The sequence below is a fragment of the Mastomys coucha genome, unplaced genomic scaffold, assembly GCF_008632895.1.
Source record: "Mastomys coucha isolate ucsf_1 unplaced genomic scaffold, UCSF_Mcou_1 pScaffold7, whole genome shotgun sequence".
NCBI classification, from domain to species: Eukaryota; Metazoa; Chordata; class Mammalia; order Rodentia; family Muridae; genus Mastomys; species Mastomys coucha.
This window is the reverse complement of record NW_022196913.1, coordinates 25,506,466-25,527,558: the sequence shown is the minus strand read 5'-3', so window position 1 is coordinate 25,527,558 and position 21,093 is coordinate 25,506,466. Positions and strand designations below refer to the sequence as shown.

The following is a 21,093-nucleotide window of genomic DNA, read 5'->3' as shown; positions in this document are numbered from 1 at the left end:
AGTCATTGGGTGGTCGCGTCGTCCCGAGACTCGAGTAAGGATCTCCCCAGTTCTGGGGGTCTTTCAATTTGTGACTCTTATTAGTATTTCCTGACAACTTATTTGTGACCAGTGGATAGTGCCCTAGATAACACTGTGAGGTATTATGTCATTCTGAGGATTACAACGCTTTTAAGTATTTTACACAAGAAAACTACGCGAGTTATTTTCCCCTCCTGCCCTCCCCTCCCGCCCATCCGTTCTTTCTTCCCCTCTGGCTATCCCGTCTCATCTTTATTACTCTGTTTTGGAGCCTGGACCGGTAGAGGGCGCTCAGGTCTTGAGGTTAGGGAACAAGGTTGGTGCGGCTCCTGCAGTTTCCGCCCCCGCTGTCCTCTTAAAAAAAGTTCACCCTTTTTAAGAAAGTCACGAACTGCTTTTGACGCACAGGACCAAACAAGATGTCAGTGTTTTAATTGAATTTATGGTTTTGATGGGCTGCATTACAGCTGTCGGTGGTCTCCTACAACTGGGGTGGAATGGTGGACACGGCACACCGCTCTTTTGATTTCTGTTGCGGGTAAGGTGGTGGTGGAGAAAACGACCTAGCTTCAAAAGGATTACAGAAATGTGAAAAAATTAGGATCAATAGTTTTACCCAAAGCACAAAACCCAGTGCCTTCTTAGCGCAGTAGGCAGCGCGTCAGTCTCATAATCTGAAGGTCCTGAGTTCGAGCCTCAGAGAAGGCAAGTATCTTTTATTAAGAGCCTTAGTGGCTGATACAGTTTTTTAAACCTATAGTTTTATCAAAGGACATTTCGATTCAGACAACTGACGTACACCATGAGTGTAAAGAGGCCGTAGCCCATTGAGATCTTTCTCCTTTTGCTTTAGTACCACTTTACAAGACGGTTTTTAAAATGCCTATCACAGTGCATTACAACAAAACTAAGACTGCGCCTAATGTCATAAATCCGTCCGTTCCCTAGTGACCCCCTAGAAAACTGACACAAATCTAGAGGCTTCAAATAGTTCAGATATGGTATCTTATTCTCCTGAAGCCAGAACCTCTGCTGGGATAAGTCTCAAGTCTCTGGGGACTTGGGGTTTGGTCCATGGTCAATTGACCAGGAATTGCAGATTCAGATGTCTACCAGAAGGTGGCGGAATTTGAGAAAATAAATCCACAGAACCCTTTACAGGGCTTCTAGCTGTATACCGTTAAACTTCTTTCACTATTGGATTGAGTTGCTAGGAGTTTTATAGCTGTTTCCAATCTAAGAGATTTAGGAGTAAACCTCATTAAAGAGGGAATGGTGGTACATGCCTGTAATCCTTGCACTGGGGAAGCTGAGGAAGGATTGTCATGTGTTACAGGCTGAGACCTTGTCTCAACCAGCCTGATAGACCAACTCTTTTGTTTGTTTGTTTGTTTGTTTCACTGCCACAGTTGTGGGGTATAGGAACCCAAAGTGGCTGTACATCATGACATAGCCATAACAAGTCCGAAGAAATATCTACATTATGCCCTAGGTAAATTTTCTTTCTTAGGGCGTCCGAGGACCAGCTGTCAATTCAGTGACACTATAATGAATGAATAGACCCAGCTCGATAACCCACCATTGGATGATCAAAAGCTTCATTCTGGGAGGACAAACTAACAACTAGATATATTCCACTACCAACACATGGGCACAGACATACAGGTCTTAAAAAACAGAACACAATCTGTCTTTGATTGTGGTGGAGAATACAAAGGTTGTTATATTGGTTGCTTGGGGTTGGGGGGGGCGGTGGTAAGCTAGGGTTGCTCTATGTAACCCAGGCTGTCTTTAAATAAGTCTTCTGTCTCTGCCTCTCAAGTGCTGAGATTACAGGCATGAGTGAGCCACTATGTCAGGTTTCAAATGTTATTGTGCAAATCACTCAGGACCAACAGGGTTTACTAAGCTTAGGAGTCCAAGTGATGATGGATAACCAAGATCTTAATGATATTTTGACAGAATAAGGAAGTCTGCCTTTTGACCAATACCTCCACTCTGTGTGCAAAACCAAATCTTTGCTCCAGTCAACAGGTCACAACCATTTAGTGAACTTTACAGAAACCTAGCTTATGATTATAAAATGCTGCACAGACACATCTCTTAAGAATTTAATGGCTGTTCTCAGGCACATAACCATCAAAAACATAAGACCTCAATCTCTAGTACTCCATGAGAGCACAGACTCCAAATGAGTAGTCACCAGCTGCTAATAAACACAGCTAACCTAGCTAATCTCACTCATACTTTAAAAAAAAAAAAAAGCCTTTGGATTTTTAATTTCTCTGACACTGAGCCCCAATCCTCCCTCAGTGACACATTTCAGCAAGGAGACACCAGTTTTTATTTGTGCCTGTTCTATGGGGACACCCTGGAGAAGCTTCATCTAAAAAAGTGACTCCTATCATGCTTATTTATCACAAACTACTTGGCATTCCTTGGCTGTGACAAGTCTCTGAAATCTGTCTCCATCTTCACATGGTCTTTCCCTTACGGGCCTGTCCCTGACTCTAAGTCTTCCTTTTTACGCTTACAAAAGCTCCAGGCACTGGGCTGTGTCCCACCTTAACACAGTAAAACCATTATCAAAACTCAGAGCTCACTCTTCCTGCCAGGTGAAGGGGGTTGGGGGGAGGAGTTGTCAGGATCAGGGTTCAAAGTCAGCCTGGGCTATTAAGAATCCTGTTCTATAACAGAATAAAAAAAAAAAAAACAACAGCAAAAGTTGATTACTTATGCAAAGAAAGAGTTTATTTCCAAAGTCTCATTTATACCTGATACAGGGGATTAAAGACTTAACATCTTTTGGGGAGGAAGGGGACATCAAAACATGCTTAGGATGTTCATTCGTACATTTAAAATAGGACAAACCTGGCAGTGGTGGTATACAACTTTAATCCCAGCACTAGAGAGGCAGAAGCAGGCAGATTTCTGAGTTTGAGGCCAGCCTGGTCTACAGAGTGAGTTCTAGACAGCCAGGGCTACACAGAGAAACCTGTCTCAAAAAAAAAAAAAAAAAAAAAAAAAAAAAAAAAAAAAAAAAAAAAAAAAAAAAAAAAAAAAAAAAAAAAAAAAAAAAAGTATGTGTAGAGGAAGGCACTGAACTTTTGCACAATTATTTTAAAGATTAGAATAATTGTCCTACCACACACCATTTCAGATATTTTATGTGCATATATCTATCCACTCCAGTCAACTCTACTTGATGAGCTTGTAACTCCTGCCCATTAAGCTAAAGTAATTTGTCAGTGATGCCTCAACCAGCTGAGGGCTGAAAATGGAGACTAGTACCTACTTCATCAGGGTCCCCAACAAAATGGCCAGAGGTGAGATCCAGGCACAGCTAAGGACAATTTCTTATTATTTTACATTGCTACTTGTGGTACTTGCCATGATATAATGGTAATACTGCAACAGCTTCCATTGAGTAAAAAAAATTAAAAACAGGGTCAGTGAGATGGCTCAAGTGGTACAGGCACCAGCCACCAAGCCTGATGACATACTTGTCCCAAGAACTTACATGGTAAGAGAACTGACACCCACAAGTTGTCACACACGTGAGGGCACACACATAAAGTAAATGTATAAAAAAATTAAGAACACTTGCCAGTGGTTTTATTTGGTAGGATATTCCCTAAGTACTTGCCCCACCTCGTGCATAGCCCGTTTTCTTTCTTTAGTTCATCCCTGTGCCCCAGACTTCATCAGTAGCTGACACAGTTTCATATTACTCATTGTACATATTCATGTTTGTGTACATGCCACTCCTCCACTGGTGTGTAAGAGTCCCAGAGTTTTCCGTTAGTTCTGTTCACAAGCAGAGTTCCTCTGTGTGTGAACTCCTGTGTGCTGTGTTGTGCCGAGGAATTTTGTATAAAGTAAACCTGTCCAGGTGTTATTCTTTGGCCAAGTTTTGAATCTGGTTTACCTCTATAAAAACTGTGTTGTCTTTAAAAGTATGAGGACCAAGCCAGCGTACAATCTTGTAAATATTGTAACTTTATATAACAACTGCGTTTCTACTGGTAAGATGTGAAAACAGAAGGCCCCACTGGGAGTCGAACCCAGGATCTCCTGTTTACGAGACAGGCGCTTTAACCAGCTAAGCCATGGAGCCACGTTGTGGCAGGTGGGAAAGACAGATGAGTCTATCTCACTTTATTTCCGCTCGGTGGGGAGAAAATTAGTTTATACTATTTAATGATGCCCATTTTTGGTTGTTTTTTGTTTTTGTTTTTGTTTTTAATTTTTAGGTTTTTTGTTGGTTGGTTGGTTGGTTGATTTTTTTTTGTTTGTTTGCTTTTGTTTTTTTACAGAGAAGACGTGGTTAGAAAAGATGCTGCGTTTTTCTCTGGTCAGACTGCAGACATCACACACGAGGAGAATCAGGGTCAGATATTTTCTTTTATCACAAGGACGGGCATTTAAGGGAGAAAAATCCGGCTATGTAGTAACTGACAAAGAGCATCCACGGCAAAGTAGATAGATGTGTAGGTGTGGCGCTTGTGTGAATTCCTGTGTGCTGTGCAACTCGTTGGCTGAGGAGTTGCGTATAAAGTAAACCGCTATATGTAGCGCGCTCGCTTGCGGGATTTGCTGGCTACTGGGCAGGCGTAAAGGCGATCATCAGTTACAGAAGTTTGCAGGACTATAACCTTTTTGAACCTCTTCAGATTGATTCCAAGAACCGTAAAGCAGTCACTCGGATAATCTGGAGAGGGGTTTTGGGGAGGCTGGAGCCTGCACCCTGGACACTGGGGGCCAGAATGGCTCAGTTCCCTCGGAGTAGAAATGGAAGGCTGTGCTTCAGCCGGGAAGCTGGCGCTGGCGGTGCTTAAGGCTGGAGAACCGGTGGAAAGTCTGCTGTGGAGAAGGCTGATGTGAGGGGTGGAGACCTTTGTCTTTCAGATGAGGTGGTGTACCCAAGCCAAGCCAACACTGGAAAGACTGAGGCAGAAGACTGCCTATGTCTGAAGCCAGCCTTGTTTACATAGCTCTGTTTTAAAAATAAAGAAACCCTGGAACAGAACAGACTTCAAAATGCAACAGGGAAACTTGGAATTTCCAGGGATCAAGTGGGTTTATTATCCCAGAACCTGGTTCTCCGAGTAAGGACCCTCATTAAAGATTTTGTGACCCACACTCTTAGTGATGCTAACTAAGAGATTAGTTTGTGGGATAACCACCGCTTGTCTGATTACACAATAGGTTGTGAGGACTTTTGGCTTAAGGAAATTTCTCCAGCAAAAATACTTGTGGTGAGAACTAGGAGATAATATTAATATTCAGAGTACTGCAACAAGCTGGAGTGCCTACGACACACCTTAAGTTTAATTTTCCTTGAGAACTAAGATCAGTCATAGGAATTGGGTGGGGAGAGAAATGGAAAACAAAAAAGGGTTGTTCCCTTTACAAAGGGCTTTCTACAATATTACTATTATTGTTGTTATCATTTGGCCACACCCCCCCCCAAACCAACATGCACATCTCACAGAGCAAGGAAGCATCTGTTTCTGCTCCACCCCCGCCCTCCCCCGGCTCTGGCTCTGTTTCTGCTTCCTCCAGCTCTGGCTACCTTATGGCTTGGATACGACATATTCATACAGACTCATGTGCTTGAACACTGGATCCCCAGCTGATGGTGGCTTTCGGGGAGCTTGTGGTGTTTTCAGGATGTAGGTCACTACAAAGCAGGTCTTATGGGGTACAGCCTGTCCTGTTGAGCGCTCTGAGGTAACCTCACACTTCTGCTGCCAGGAACTACCACCGAGCTGTCAGAAGTATGATCAAACATGGACTGGGGAAAACCCCTCCCTCCCTCGAGCTGCTTTCGTATTTGGCCACATTGGCAAGAGAAATAACTAATGTAGGTTCCTCCGGATGGCGATTATTTTCTCCTGATCAGAGGCATAGTATCTGTAGTTTTCAGACTAGCAGCAGAATTGAGACCTCCCAGATTCTCAGGCACACTGCATGTGGGCTGTGAGGATGTGAAGGCGAGAGAGGGCAGGCCCTATTGCTGGAAGAGTCTCAGGGAGCCTCCAAGCCCTAAGAGTCAAGTGTCTCAAGTTCCTAGGCCCAGATATTGTAACACTAGCTGCTGCAAGAACCAAAGGACTTGACCACCCATGGCTCAAGAGCTGTCACACGAGCCAGCCGTGGGACTCCCAGTATATAAGGCTTGGGAGCTGTAGCTGGTGCTTACTGCTACCACCACCACCGAGTTAAACGCCAAAGATTACAATTGCTCCCACGTGCAGACTGCCAGCAAGCAAATCCAGAGTACTAACCCCTCACCCTAAACACCTGGAGCAGGAAGGTTCTACACCGTCAAGACTCAACAGCCATAACCGCATAGTCCTCTATCCTTGGAGCTATGACAAGCCCTAGAGCCTGTCACTAGACCTAGCCCTAAACCCTGTGACACTCAAGGACCAGAGCTACAGACACCTGAAGAGCTACTTCTCCTACAAAACATTCTATCAAAGGACTGGCTAACCTTTACCAGCAGAACTTCCCGTAGGACTGTGGCTCCTCGGATCGAGAGCAGGTTTTGTTGTTTTTTGACATGTTGTTCCATGTTTATGTGTTTTCAGATTTGAACAATAAGCATGAATTAATTAATTAGAGAGAGAGAGGGAGGGAACGAGAGGGAGGGAGAGAAAGAGATTCTTTCAGAAGCAAGAAGTCCTCTTTTGGTTTACAGTTCTTAGCTAAGTGACCAGGAGGCACAGAGAGTATGGCTCTTAAAAGTCTGGGAACTGAGAATCACTGCGGTACCTGTAATCCTAACTACTTGAAATGCTGGAATGGAGAATTGGAAACTCAAGGCCAGCCTGGGCTACATACACAGGTCTGTGCTTTAGATCGGAACAGCCATGTGTCCGCTGTACAACCTGCTTCAAGCAGTACCAAGGAAGATTCTAGAACACTTCTGAGTAAACCAGAGTGTTGGAGATGTAAGAATGGAGGTCATGAGCGCACATAATATGTACTGGAAAACATCAGAGCCCAGCTGCTATGGGTTCTTTTAGCATTTATTAGATTATTTTTACTATTATTATTAGAGACAGCGATAATAGGAATGAGCTTAAAGCTGGGAGGACTCTGGGTGAGAGCAAACCACATCATTTGGGGTGAAGGGCATCTGTGCCGTGACCTGAATACACAAACAGAAAGGCATTCAGGAAGGATCTGATAGGGTCTGAGCCAGAGGGACCTCGGGACCCACCCTGGTAAAAATGCCTCTCCCTTCACGTGAGGTGAGGTTTCTGATCTCAGCCTTCAGAATTCCCTAAGAAAACTACAGGGTGGTGTGGTACCAAGGGGCTAAGCAGAAGAACTTGACAAAGCATGCCCAGCTTGGGAGGAGAAGAGGCTGGGACCCAGAGGATCTGACCACCAGTCCCCACTTCTTTTAACCCTCCAGTGCTGTGAATGATAGATTAGGATCTTGGTAGATCACTTTTTAGATGTATGGGATTGTCTGGATCATCAATGCCAAAATAATGACTTTCTTTTGGAGTAGATTAGGAAAACTAGACATATCTGGATGGATAGTTTTTCTTTGACTTAATTTTCAATGCATGCATTTGCCTACCACGAATAAATATCTGTTTAATTTTATCCCCAGCTGTTTGCACATGCATTAGTAGGGACACAGGCAGTATTGCAGGCTTTGGTCATATGGAGGCTGGTGAAGGAGTGGAGAAAAGACACTATTTGTAAAGCATGTCCTACTGGGTGCGGGTTTGGTTTAGGTACTCCATGATGTCTGACTGGACAATTCTGACAGGAGTGTGGTGGAACCATCGCATGACAGGAACTCCATCAGGTCCCACCAGGAACTTCTCAAAATTCCAGCGGATGTCATGGACCTTCATGGGATCCCAGAAGAGATATTCTGGAGAGCCAAAAAGTTCAGAGGTGGGAGGGCAGGAGTTCTGGAGCAGAGATATGAAAAGTGGAAAGATGATCCATTTCTGCTCCTATGTGGTCTATTGTTCAGTCTCCTCCACCCACCACTGTACATCTTAATGTTTTAAACTCTTCACATGCTTCTGGTCCATCACAGACATGTCAGTGTATTGCCACTTGTACTCCAGGGCCACTCATACTCCAGGGCCACTCTAACCAGGCTAGAAGGTGACAGTGAAAAGCACCCCACTTTCTTGCTTCTTCTCTAGTCTCATGCTTTCATCAAGATGTTTCAGTAAAAGAATAACTTCAGTCTGGCATGGTGGCACATACATTTAATCCCAGCACTTGGGAGGCAGAGGCAGGTGGTTCTCTAAGTTCAAGGTCAGGCCTTGCAAAAAATTATAAATACATATTTTTATTTTTATATACAATATGTATGCATATATATTCATATTTTTTCCAAGGGCTGAGATTTCGGGCATGAGCCACCACACCAGATAGGACTTTTAAATATTACACAGCTCGGTATGGATCTACCACTGTTTTGTTTGTGTTGAGATAGAACCTTGTAACATGTAACATGTAACATGTATGTTACATAGCTGTGACTGGTCTGGAAAGGACTATTTAGACTAAACCTAGAACTCACAACCGTCCTCCTGCTTCTGCATCCCGAGTACTGGCAGTATAGGGATGAGCCACCATGTTTTGGCATGGTCATTTTCTGTGCTACAAAAAGTAGCTCGTGTGGTGCCATAGCTTATTATTGGAATAAATAATTGCCTTTTATATTCAGTAAGTTGATCTTTTGTTTTAGTTTACTGTGGGTGAGTGAAGCTATCCACAGAGACAGCTGTGTTCTGCAGACCATTTCCTTGGGACAAATGACTAAGCGATTGGTATGGGGAAGGACCTTCTCCTGGGGATTGTGGTTGTTCTACTCTGTGATTCGCACCCTTTGGCAGCCTCTCCTATCCTTGTCTCTGTCATCTCTTGACTTTATAATAGATCCTTCAAGTAAGAGACTAACCTATTACTGTTAACTTGTATTTCATGGTTCCTCAAATGAAGTAGGGATTTGATTGGTGATTATTGATTAAACAAATCATTAGCATTCAACAGAGAAGGTTAGTCTATGCCAGAGCTATCATGCATGTTTCCTCTGCTTGAAACTAATGCCTCATGTCCATGAACTTAATATTCCCTTTTATGAATCCTAGCTCATCCTCGATACCAGCTCTGATGCTTCCAGAGAATTCTGTCTGGCCATGCTTGCTCACTCACCTTTAGGAAAGAAAAAACCTTTTGTTCATTGTTTCCATTCACATCCCCCTTCTCAAAGAGCTGGAAATTGGGGACATAGCCACCGCCTGGACGCACATATCTGCAGTGAAACAAAGTGTTCTCAAGAGAATCCAAATGGAGTCAAGGAGGAATAGGAATGACTACCAGTGGTCCTCACAAAGGAGCAGAAAGGACTACAGAAAGAGAGAACATGAAGCAAAGTCTCTGGGCTCAGGGTCCCAAGCAGAGGGCTTTGTGGAATTGAATAATTCCAGGACATTAGGGAGAGGATATTTTGACTTCAGATTTCCAAGTGCATCACCATTTCCTATTTTTTTCTTTCCCCCTGAATATCTTTTCCTTAGATCTTCACTATTCTCACCCTCAACGAAGCCAAGTGTGGGAAGAGTAATGAGGCATTTCCCAAAGAGTATAGGGCTAGATGGAATTCAAGGCCCATTGTTCTATCACCTCCCCTAGAAGATTCCAGAATGAGAAGGTATCTAGGCAGGTGAGGAAAGGGCATCTCTGGGGCCCCACACAGCACTCACTTGAGTCCAAGGAGGATCTCTGAGTTCTTTCCAGGCTCTTGTTTTCCAAACTGGTTGCACGGAAAGCCCAAAACACTGACATTGTATGGCTTCAGCTCCTCCTGCAATATGTTCAGTTCTGTAGGTAGAAGACAAACAGCATGGCAGAGTTCCTACTAGGGACTCGCGATGTGAGGGACCCATCGTGCTGACCCTCTTGTCATGTGAATACACTGAGGACTATGAAAAGCTGCAGACATCAGTAGGCAGAGCCGATCATTGCAGCACAGGTCTCTGGGAACTCGTCTCTATGGCTACTGGTTTTGTGGCACAGGGTTTCCCAAATAATTGCTCTTCACCCCCACACAGAGTTTACTTAAAGCAGACACAGACTGACAAGACTTATGAAAAATAAGGAAAAGGCAAACAAACGATTGTGCTCCCTCCTGCCCCAACACCTAGTCTCAGAATGGCACCTCTGACACTCCTGCAAGTCTCCTAGAAGACTCTCTGCTGTTGCATATGAGAAGTGACAGAAACAGAAAATCAGAGTTGGGCTGCATATGGTGGTGCTTAGCTATAATCCTAGCAAGTGGGAGACAGAGGCAGGAGTATGGCCCTAAGTTGTAGGCCAACTAGGTCTATATAGTGAGACAGCTTCTCAAAAAAACCAAAAACCAAAACAAAACAAAAAACGTCATGAAGCCTGGTTGCATAGCATTCTCTACCCCAAGGCCTTACATTTTCAACTGTTCCTCATAGTTCAAGAGCCTCTTACCTATGTGCTTGTCCTGAGCCACTCCTCTGTCTTCAGTTATTTCCAGTTTGGAGTTACACCTCAGACCTAGCCAGTAAGCTCATTCAGCCTCAGCTCTGCTAGCTGGGGTCTCCACTAAGAACTTCTTCTCAGATAGCGTCTTCAAGTTTCAACATATTTCTTGCATATTTTATATGAAAATATATATTTACTAATGTTATATGAAACTCATCTTTGAGTCAGTGTTTTATATATGACTAGGATGGCTCACAACTCACTGTGTAGCCAAGGATGGCCCTTTAACTTGTGACTCTCCGGCTTCCACCTTCCCAGTGCTGGGTTAGAGATCTGCATCACCATATTAGCCTGAGATGACCACTAGTCCAGCACTGCGCAAGCCTTGTGGTGGGGCTTGTAAGTGTGTGTCAAGCCTTGTGGTGTGTGTGTGTGTGTGTGTGTGTGTGTGTGTGTGTGTGTGTGTGGCATTTTAATATAACTATGGCTAAGCATCCTCCTCTAAATGATAACTTCAAAATGCCAAAATTTGATGACACATGTGTCCTAGATGAGACATTGCATTATATAAATTTAAATAGTATTTAGAAAGGAGAAATTCCTGAAATTTGTAATTACTATAGTTCCATTAAAACAAATTGATAGAATGTAATAACATTCACGGGTGTAATCCCAGCACCTGGGAGGCAGAGGCAGAGGGATCATGCCTTTGAAAGTGAGGTCTTATCTCAAAAACTGCTTCTGAACGGGACCTGCTACTTTTCATTAGTCAAATATGTAACAATGTCAATGCGTAGAATTTGTGAAAACTTGTTCCTGCATTCCTTTGGTCAATTTAGCTGTGGCATTTGAGTCAATAAACTTTCAAAGTTATCTTGGACATTCTTAAAACAGCAAAGTTTTTAGCACATCAAAAAAAATATACCTATCTCTTGTACAATTCATGTAGACATTTATATGACCTTATTTGGTTCAACAATACTATAAAATTCTTCTATGGTGGACACAACAGGGAGATGGAACATTCTCCTGTGTTTACCACTAGCTCCAAAGAGCCTTCATGCCAGTTATGGCTGCTGCGATAAAAACTTCATTTTCCTCTGCTCTGTCATTTGGAACGCCTCCTGAAATAGATAGAAGCTCTGTTCTCTTTCCTGTTGCTGCTGCTGCTGGAAGTTGTTTGGTGTGTGTGTGTGTGTGTGTGTGTGTGTGAGAGAGAGAGAGAGAGAGAGAGAGAGAGAGAGAGAGAGAGAGAGAGAGGCAGAGACAGAGAGACAGAGAGACAGAGACAGAGACAGACAGACAGACAGACAGACAGACAGACAGACGGGGGTGGAGAGAAGTACATGTGTGGAGACCAAGGGTTGTTGATGTTTTCCTCTATTGATTCCCACCTTGTTTTTTCTACTTTATGATAGATATGATATTTTTGAGATCTAATCTCTCCCTGAGCAGGGGGATCACTATTTGGCTAGACTGCTTGGCCAGACAGACCCAAGAATCCAACTGCCTCCTCTTCTCTTGTCTCCCAGTTCCAGGCTTGCAGGCCTGTGCCTCTACCATGCTTGGATTTTTGTAGGTTCTAGAGAACAGAATGTGAGTCTTCAAATATTTTTAGCAAGCCCTTTATGCACCAAGCCATCTCCCTAGCCTCCTGGTGTTTGTTTTTGTTTTGATACAGGGTCTTAAGAAGGAGTCCAATGGTTGAGATCTAACTTCAGATCCTTCTGCCTCCAGCTCACAACAGCTGAGATGACCGATTTGTGCACTGCTATACAATGCTGAGGACCAAACCCAGGGAATTGTGTGTGCTAGGTAAGCACTCTGCTAACTGAGCCATATCTCTAACCACATAATCTGTATTATAACTCCCATTCTCACTCTTGGCTTAATGCAAACCAATCTCTACTGTGTCCTAGGAGTCACAGGGAGAGTGTAGTGTGCTATCAACTCAACAGCATGTCAACATCACAGTACATAACCATTGTCAACCATGACAAATCAAGACTGCTCCGCAGTTGTGTCAGAACATACACACACACACACACACACACACACAGTGTCTACACCACAAAATGACCACCTATCACCCTGCCAATGTAAACGGCTGCTGCTTTACCAGTTACAGCTTCAGCCTTTCTGTTTCTCTCGCCATACAGGTATGATTTCTAAAGATAACCAGTCACATAATTGCCGCCTTCTTTGTTTCCTGACAGCTCTTAATCCAGAGCAGCAGTCTAGTTCCTTAAATCCCTCCCCGCACTCCCCGACGCCAGCTCTCAAGGCTTGAGTGTTTTCTATCCCTTTCTGAGAGGCTTCCTTGTTCTCTGTGGTAGCTGGGCGACAATACCCACTTGTTCAACCACGGATGTGGTCTTAATGGTGGTTCCACAAACCTTGGGGAAAACCTTAGAGCTCAAGCATGGAGATAATTCTGCCATTAGTGTGGCAGAGTGGGAAGAGTTAGGCTTCTCACGCATTCCCATCTCGTAGAGTCATTGTACTTACTCATCCCTCAGTCCAGCAACACGGAAAACCTTCTCCAGTCACACTATGGTGATGTGGCAAGCTAGGGCTGGCAGAGAATTGAAATTTGAGTTCTTACCAGGGTACGTAGCTGTCAGGCCACAGAAGGATGCCACGTTGACAAAGAGGATGGACTTTCCTTCGTACTGCTGGAACGGGATATACTCCCCACCGTCTAAGGTGTTGGCTCCATACTCATAGACGGTACCAGCCACCCCTTTGTTGCAGTCCACCTGTAATAAAACACATGTACTGGAGTGGTATGACCTGATAGACAGTAATCCTCAACACTTGTCAGCATTTGCAAAGCACTTGAAGACCTTTCATGTGATATCTTAAAATTCTAAGAACTGAAGAATTTCTGTTTGATGAATTCTGCACCCAAGCAGGCATCAGTGGTAAATGGACCTGGGTGCCCATAGACGGTGCCCTGTCGAGGGAGCTGTGACCTCACTCGATAGTAGATAACCCAATCAGTATTTTACATGTATTCTTACCCTTCACATACCTAGTAAAAGAGGTCAAAGCTCAAAGGTCAGACTTGAGGATATATACAAGCATCATGAGATCATCTTGGAAATACCTGGGCTTCCGAGCAGGCATACTGGAGCAAAAGCTCTAGAAGTGGGACCCGATCACCAGTGGGTTCTCTGTTTAGCTGAGGTCTGGGAATCACTGTGCTTGAGGTTGAGGTTTTCAACATGTTTTTCTCATTTTAAAGTTAAAATACATCAGTCCCTCAAGTCATCTGCATTAGCCCTATTTTGCCTTCTAAGATGTATGCACATATTTTTTACAGGGATAGCTACTGACTCCTCCTGTGGATACCAATCCCTCCCCCAGACTCCTTGTGAAGCCAGTGTGGTGATTGTCCAGCTCCTTGGAGCAGTACCAAAATCTAAGGAAAAGCCCTATGTGGTGCCGAACCCTGTCTTCACCTCCCAGATCCCTCCACCCCCAGTCCCTGAAATCAGCCTTTGTGTCTTAGTTGTTACTGAAGACAAGTTTCTCTTGTCCTAAGCCCAGAGCCCTTGGCTCCCAGTCCAGTGCCCACTTCTCTACTCATTCCTTCTGGGTTTGGTCCAATTGGTCTGAGAATAACCGGCAAGTGAGTCCCTTCCAACTCACTTGCTATTTAACCACTGTTTCCTAGCACCCATAGGCTGCTCCAAGTTACAGATCAACATGGAGTAAGGTAGGTTCTGGGTTGTCAGACAGCCATCAAGGGGGACTGGCAAAAGCAGATGGGGACTTGTTCAAAGATTTACTAGGTGCAGAGAAGCAGAGACGATGCACGGAAAGCACAATAAAGCACAGTGCATAGAGGCAGGAGAGCCGCCATGGCAGAGGGCATCAGAGGCAGGAGTCTGCCAAGGAAGGCCATTAGGCAGCTCTCTCCCATCAAGAACAGGAGAGATCTCCGAAACTCACAGTAGACAAGTTACTTATCAGATGTTTGAAATCAGTTTAGGTCCACTGGTGGGGGTGGGGGAGTTAGTGGGGTGTATGTTTCTGTGTGACATTTTGGGCAGGAAAAACACAAACACATATACACACACATGCACACACACACACACACACACACACACACACACACGCACGCACTCACGCGCCCATACACACCACACACATTTACCTTCGATTTTTGAGGATTCAGAGTCTCCTGAGCCAAGGCAGCCATAAACAATGAGAAAAGACAAGAAGCCCAGAACTGCTGAGCCATGGTTGTACAAGGAACACTGGGTGAGTCTTGAACCTCAGGAACTTCGATCCCTTTTGAGTATCCCCAGTAGGCACCAGTTTGAAGCTGCACAGCCAATCACTGCGCTGCTCTCACTCTCCACCCCTCTCCTTTCTCTTCTCCCCTCTCCCTTGCTCTCCTGATACAGGAGACATGTAGGTAATCACATGTCCTGACAGGTGAAGGTGACATGAAGGTGGACTCTTTTCCTGTCTGCAACCTGAGATGCTGTGCCTCCCTCTTCCAGTGGCTGGAGTAACTCAAGCCACTGAATTACAACCTACTTTTCCAGAAAATATTAGTGAGATTTGCATGCAAACTAAAGTTTGGAAAGCAATGGCCTAGGTTGTCAACAGTGATGCTGGGGCCGAGAGACCCAGGGACTTGCAGTCTGAGAAACTCTCTTCCCACGTAGGAGCCAGTACTCAGGTAAAGGCAGATCCTTGCCTAGGCCCCAGAAAAGAATTTCAGGACCAGACAGAGCAACACAGTTTGTGAGTTTATCAGGTACTTAGACAAAGAGACCTACAGGAAAAGGCCGTGTATGACCCCACAACATAGCTGTACCTGCGGCTGGGCTTTCCTGGGCCCATTCTCAAAGCTCCTAATACAGCAAGACTAAGCAGTGCTCACAAGTTAAGTAAGGTTTAAAAGGTAAAAATACATGTTCTGGTTTAGTTTGTAAAAGACTGAACTGTTAATTTAGCATTTTGTGTGTGCTGTGTGAGCATGCGCATGGAAGTCTGTGGGCCTGGTTCTCTTCTCCTACCTTCCATGGGCTCCAAAGAGTTAACACAGGTCAGCAGGCTTGTAAGTCTAACTAACCTGAACAGAGTTATCTTGCCACCCATGGTTGGATTTTTATTTTTATTTTTTTTTATTTTAAGGCAAGGTTTCATGCCTAGAAGAAGACCCCAGTCTGTCTTCTAATTGATTATGCAGCTGTGATGACCCTGAACACCTGCTCTTCACATCTGGTTAGTATAGATGTTTGCCACCACATCTGGTGTTCTGTGACACTGAGTGTTAAAGTTGGGGCTTCCAGGACTCTAAGCGAGTGTCTACAAACTGAGCATTATACATTGCCAGCCTTGTTGTTTTAGGATTCCTATTGCCCGAACCGAAGCCAGCTTGGGGAGGGAAGGCTTTATTCGGCTTCTACTCCTCACATCCCTGTTCACTGAAGGAAGTTGGAAGAGAAACTCTAACAGCCTAGGAACCCGCAAGCAGGAGCTGATGCAGAAGCCATGGAGGGCTTACTAGCTTGCTCCTCGTGCCTTGCTCAGCCTGTTTTCTTATAGAATCTAGGACAACCAGCCAAGGGATGCACCACTCACAATGGGCTGGGCCCTCCCCCACCAACCGCTAATTAGAAAATGCAATCTTATGGAGGTTCTCTCCTCTCTGATGACTCTAGCCTATGTCAAGTTGACAGAAAACTAGCCAGCACACCACATACTTCCTTCTTTCCTTCCTTCCTTTCTTCCTTCCTTCCTTCCTTCCTTCCTTCCTTCCTTCCTTCCTTTCTCCCTCCCTCCCTTCCTTCCTTTTTTAAAAAGATTTATTTATTTATTATATGTAAGTACACTGTAGCTGTCTTCAGACACACCAGAAGAGGGCATAAGATCTCATTACAGCTGGGAAGTGGTGGCGCATGCCTTTAATCCCAGCACTTGGGAGGCAGAGGCAGGCAGATTTTTGAGTTCGAGGCTAACCTGGTCTACAGAGTGAGTTCCAGGACAGTGATGTCATTACAGATGGTTGTGAACCACCATGTGGTTGCTGGGATTTGAACTCAGGACCTTTAGAAGAGCAGTCAGTGCTCTTAACCACTGAGCCGTCTCTCCAGCCCCCTTCCTTCATTTTATGTTTTGTCTGAATGGATATATGTACACCACACGCATGCCTGCTGCCTGCAGAGAGCAGAAGGCATTAGATCCCCTGGGACTAGAGTTACAGGCAGTTGTGGGCTGCCATAGTGGCACTAAGAATCAAACCTCCAGAAGGGCAGTCAGTGCTTTGACTTGCGTGCGGAGCCATCTTCCCAGCCCCATCTTTTCCTTAAAGAATTTCCCCTCCCCCCTCCTTTAGAAATGAAATTACAAAGCTGCTTAATGAGACTTACAGCTTATACTTCGGGATGAATGAGGAGTCCTAACACATTGAAGCTCGGGGTTGCAAGCATTCTAGCCCTAGGCAAGCAGAACCTAACAGTTGTTCTTAACATCCTTCTTTGAGCTGGCTCTATGAAAACACAAATTACCTCTGCAGGCAATTTTGGCTCGATCCAATGTCTTGCCATTTCTTCACTTTCAGACACCAAAAAGGGCAAACTGGGTCCCAAGGTAAGGGTTTCTTTCCCTTCTCGTGTCCCCTTAATTCTCTCATCTTTTTGTTCTGTCTCGGGATGACTATCATTTGTTCTGTCCCTTCAAATTTCACCAACCAACCAACCCACCAACCAAACAAACAAACAAATAAAAATGTTGAGTTTTTAATATATAAAGCCAGACTGTTTGTGCTAAGCCTCTCAGGCACTTCTACTCACTCTGGCCCTGGAAGACAGTTTCTTAATAGAGAAGCAGCAAAATGAGGGACACACATTCATGGAGGAGAGTGACCACAGAGAAGGCTTTGGGCCGTGAATCAGGAATGGCCAACCTTCGGTCTCCTCTTCAGCGGACATTTGCAATAATCTCTGCAGGCTCCTGCTCTGTAATCTTAATAGACTGCAGCTGGGGAGACTGCAGCTTACTATGTAGTCCAGGCTGCTCCCAAACTCACAGCAACTCTTCTGCTTCGATGCCCCAGTTGCTGGAATCGCAGGCTTGAACCCCCTGGCTTCATGGTTATACATTTGCTCCACTTTTCCTTTACTTACCTTTTCGTGCATGTTTGGCCTTGTACGATCTCATGCTTAAGGAAAACTCAGATCCAGGCTATTTGTGGCTTTAATTCTGAGCTTTCATGACAACCTCCAGCCCTAACTTAAAGTCCTCCTGAGGCTCTGTTGTTAGGACCAGAAATCCTACCTTCATCTGTTTGGGGAAATAGCTCTAGTAGTACAGAATAGATCCTGTAAAGATGAACATGTACCCTCCTGGGTGATGTTCATGTCCATGGCTCCCACCACATTGTATCTTACTGGTCCCACCATGTGCACTCATGACCAACATCATCTGAATACTGTGGCTCCGGCTGACCTAGATCAAGATGCTCTAAACATGTAATCAAAAGAATTGAAACCTCCTCCCCTGGAGTCCTGTGCTGGAGTCCCATGAAGCCCAGCCACCATCCAGAGGAAGAACTTTACTCCCAGGGAGAGATATCACATAATACTGACAGCTTGCTTGACAGACCAGAGTGGAGACAATAATGAGTCATGGATGGACAAAACCACACATTGATCAGGACTTGCTCTCTATATAAAGCCTAGGTTTCAGTATCCTAAAAATGCTCCTGGGGAGTCATTAGATCTCTTCACTTGTTCATCCTCCTGTGTGGCCACCATGAATAAATTCTATTGTCTCTGCTTTTCACTGTTGTTTCTTTAATTGACCAGCTGGAGGTAGGTGACTGAATCTATTTATTGGGACTGACAAGCCCCAGGTTTTTACCCTAATGACTCCAGGAATGATGGCCATACCCTCCCTTGGTTCCTACTTTACATTTTTGCCCCTTTGTTTCCCATATATGGTACCATCCATTCCATGGGGGTGGTCTATGTTACAGGGTTGTTACAGAATCATGCATGAGCACATCAGAACTGCTTATGCTAAGTAGTTTCTTTTTGTTCTTGAGAGAGCCTTTACCCATCACTTAAATTACCACCTAAGTTTGTGGTAATTTTTTACAGGAGAGTAACACAGACTTTAGTAGAAAGTGAGGTACAACTGTGACAGATTTCACAAGTAAAGTCTTTGGAACTGGGAAATGGGCAAAGCAGGAAAAAATGTGAGGTACATGATAGGATGTGTAGTTGCCTGACTGTTGATAGACATATGGATGTTACAGATGCTTCTCAGGAGGGCTTGGCAAGAAACAAGAAAAATACTATTAAAAGCTGAAGGGATAAATAAAATCACTGAATAGATATTTCTCAAAAGAAGACAGATGTGGTGCACACATGTATTCCCAGCAGTTAGGAGGTTGAGTTTGAGGCTAGCCTGAGCTACACATAGAGACCTTGTCCTTAAAAGGGGAGAAATAGAGAAGCTATGAGTGACCAATATGGAAAAAATCAATATGGCTGATCAAGATCTAATTTCATATTAAAAGCATAGTGAAGCATCTCCTCATACCCATTAGGATGAATATGTAGGAAAGACTGAAAAGCATGGGAGGAGATGTGTGTCATTAGTGAAAACTAATTAGTGAGCCTTCATTGCCTGCACCTCTCCAGTCTTCATAGTAAAATGTCTCTCTGCCTCCCTCAAGGATACTTGTGGCTGCATTTAGGGATAATCCAGATGTTCCAGAGTAATCCCTCCATCTCAAAATCCTTATCTTAATCACTTTTCCAAAAATAGTTGCCCTATAAGAACATTTACAGATCCCAGAGACTAAAACCCTCTTAGACCCTTGCCTTGTCCCATTACCCGGAATACACACACACACACACACACACATACACACACACACACACACACACACACACACACACACACACACTTCATTGCTTATATCTTTTTCTTTTGCTCATCCCATACATGGTCCCGAGAGAGCAGAGATGTGGCTCTGACAAAGACTGAGAGCTAAGGGACTAGCAGTGCTAACTCCTTGACAATGAGAGTCAAATGTGCACTCTGCTTTCTCAGCTCTCGAGGTTGAAGTTTCCTTTTTAAAGGAGACTCTGTAGCTAAGAGGAGTAGGTGAATGAGCAGACACAAGCTTGGGGTTTTTGTTTGCTTGCTTCATTGATTTGGGTTTTGTTTGTTTGTTTTCTTCCAGATCTTATAGACTAAAGGTTTATTGCCTCGACATTTTCCTAAGGAGGTAGTCTTAAGACCCAAAAAGACCACCTCTGTTTCTGATCAAACAGCAATAAATTTTAGGTCCCTAACAATATCCTCAAGTGTGTTAATGCTTTAACTAACTCAAAGAACTCAAAAAGACACTTCATTCGCATTGACTGGGTTATAATAAAAGATGCAACTGAGGAACGGCCAAATGAATGGAGTGTGTAGGGCAGGACCTGGGGTAGCTACATGCAGACTTCAATACCTTTCTGAGTGTGAGCACTTTTCTCAGCACCCCAAGAGTTTGCGGCTTCAGAAGCTCTGTGTGCTGCTGTTTAGGGCATTTTACAGAGACTTCATTTCCTGGACATTACTAGTTAGATTGGTCATTGATGACTGAATTTGATCTTAAGTGACTATCCTTTCTTTGGAAGAGGGTAGAAATGAAGGCATCACGTGTCTAATCAATCATGCCTTCGTTGAGTTTTCTAGCAACTAGCACTATTTTAAAGAGTTATCACATTAGCAAATAGAAGACACACCTGTCACTCAGGCAGTTCAGAGGGTTTTTAAACCTTTGGATCAGGAATAGGGACAAAGACTAAATATTGCTAATGTACTTTAGACATGCTCTCACCAAGTACTAAGTTTGGTCCAAACCCACATTCTCCTGCCACAGCCTCTCAAGTGCTTGATTATAGTCATGTGCCATCACACCTAATATTTATTTCCTTTAAAAATTTTAAAAACTGCCGGGCGGTGGTGGCGCACGCCTTTAATCCCAGCTCTTGGGAGGCAGAGGCAGGCAGATTTCTGAGTTCGACAAGGCAGGCCTGGTTTACAGCATGAGTTCCAGGACAGCCAAGGCTACACAGAGAAACCCTGTCTTGAAACCACCCCCGCCCTCCCAAAAAAATTTGAAAACTGTATTGTAGAGATGAAAGTAAAAAGCAAGGGCAAAATTCCCATAGAAACCAAAAAACCCAAATCAATGAAGCAAGCAAACAAAAAGCTTGTGTATGCTCACTCACCTACTCCTCTTTATTTAGACTCGGACTGACTGGAGCCTGACCCAGTGACTTGTGATGGTCTTTGCAGACATTCAGAACCCATTCCCAGTGACTCACTCACTGCCTGACTCTAAATTGCCAATCTCAAGAAAAACAAAAATTTGCCACATAATATAATAGCAAGAAAAAAGAAAAAGAAAAGAAAAGAAAGGAAGGAAGAAAGGAAGGAAGGGAGAGAGAGAGAGAGAGAGAGAGAGAGAGAGTGTGAAAGACCCCTGGGGGAGACCCCCACTCAAATCTCGGGAGGACGTACACCCAAGGAATCACGAGA

At 44.2% G+C, this 21,093-nt stretch overlaps 2 protein-coding genes and 2 non-coding genes across 6 annotated transcripts in view; 2 read left to right on the top strand and 2 right to left on the bottom strand.

Annotated features, from left to right (window-relative positions):
• Positions 1–21,093, top strand: part of Gpx5 (glutathione peroxidase 5) — a 75,773-nt gene that overhangs the window by 33,856 nt on the left and 20,824 nt on the right. For all 3 annotated transcript variants that reach the window (XM_031359007.1, XM_031359005.1, XM_031359006.1), the window contains 2 exons: positions 12,209–12,342; positions 15,682–15,771. The gene's annotated coding sequence lies outside the window, so the exon portion shown is untranslated. The remainder of the gene's footprint in view (positions 1–12,208; positions 12,343–15,681; positions 15,772–21,093) is intronic.
• Positions 657–729, top strand: Trnam-cau. Its single transcript has one exon. It is a non-coding gene; the product is annotated as a tRNA-Met (tRNA).
• Trnat-cgu lies at positions 4,065–4,138 on the bottom strand. Its single transcript has one exon. It is a non-coding gene; the product is annotated as a tRNA-Thr (tRNA).
• On the bottom strand, positions 7,619–14,776 carry Gpx6 (glutathione peroxidase 6). The gene is made up of 5 exons (XM_031359010.1): positions 14,690–14,776; positions 13,133–13,286; positions 9,777–9,894; positions 9,226–9,325; positions 7,619–7,964 (listed from the first exon to the last, which is right to left on the bottom strand). The coding sequence occupies exons 1-5, from the start codon at positions 14,774–14,776 to the stop codon at positions 7,758–7,760; spliced, it is 666 nt and encodes a 221-aa protein (XP_031214870.1). The 3' UTR covers positions 7,619–7,757.

What these genes read in the sequence shown, in the direction of transcription:
- Gpx6 (XM_031359010.1), bottom strand. Translation starts at nt 14,776, where the DNA reads ATGGCTCAGCAGTTCTGGGCTTCTTGTCTTTTCTCATTGTTTATGGCT. An exon ending in GAGATCCTCCTTGGACTCAA is followed by an intron (nt 9,326 to 9,776) that starts GTGAGTGCTGTG and finishes GTTTCACTGCAG; the next exon opens with ATATGTGCGTCCAGGCGGTG. An exon ending in AGGTTTTTTCTTTCCTAAAG is followed by an intron (nt 7,965 to 9,225) that starts GTGAGTGAGCAA and finishes TCTCTGCTCCAG; the next exon opens with AACTCCTGCCCTCCCACCTC.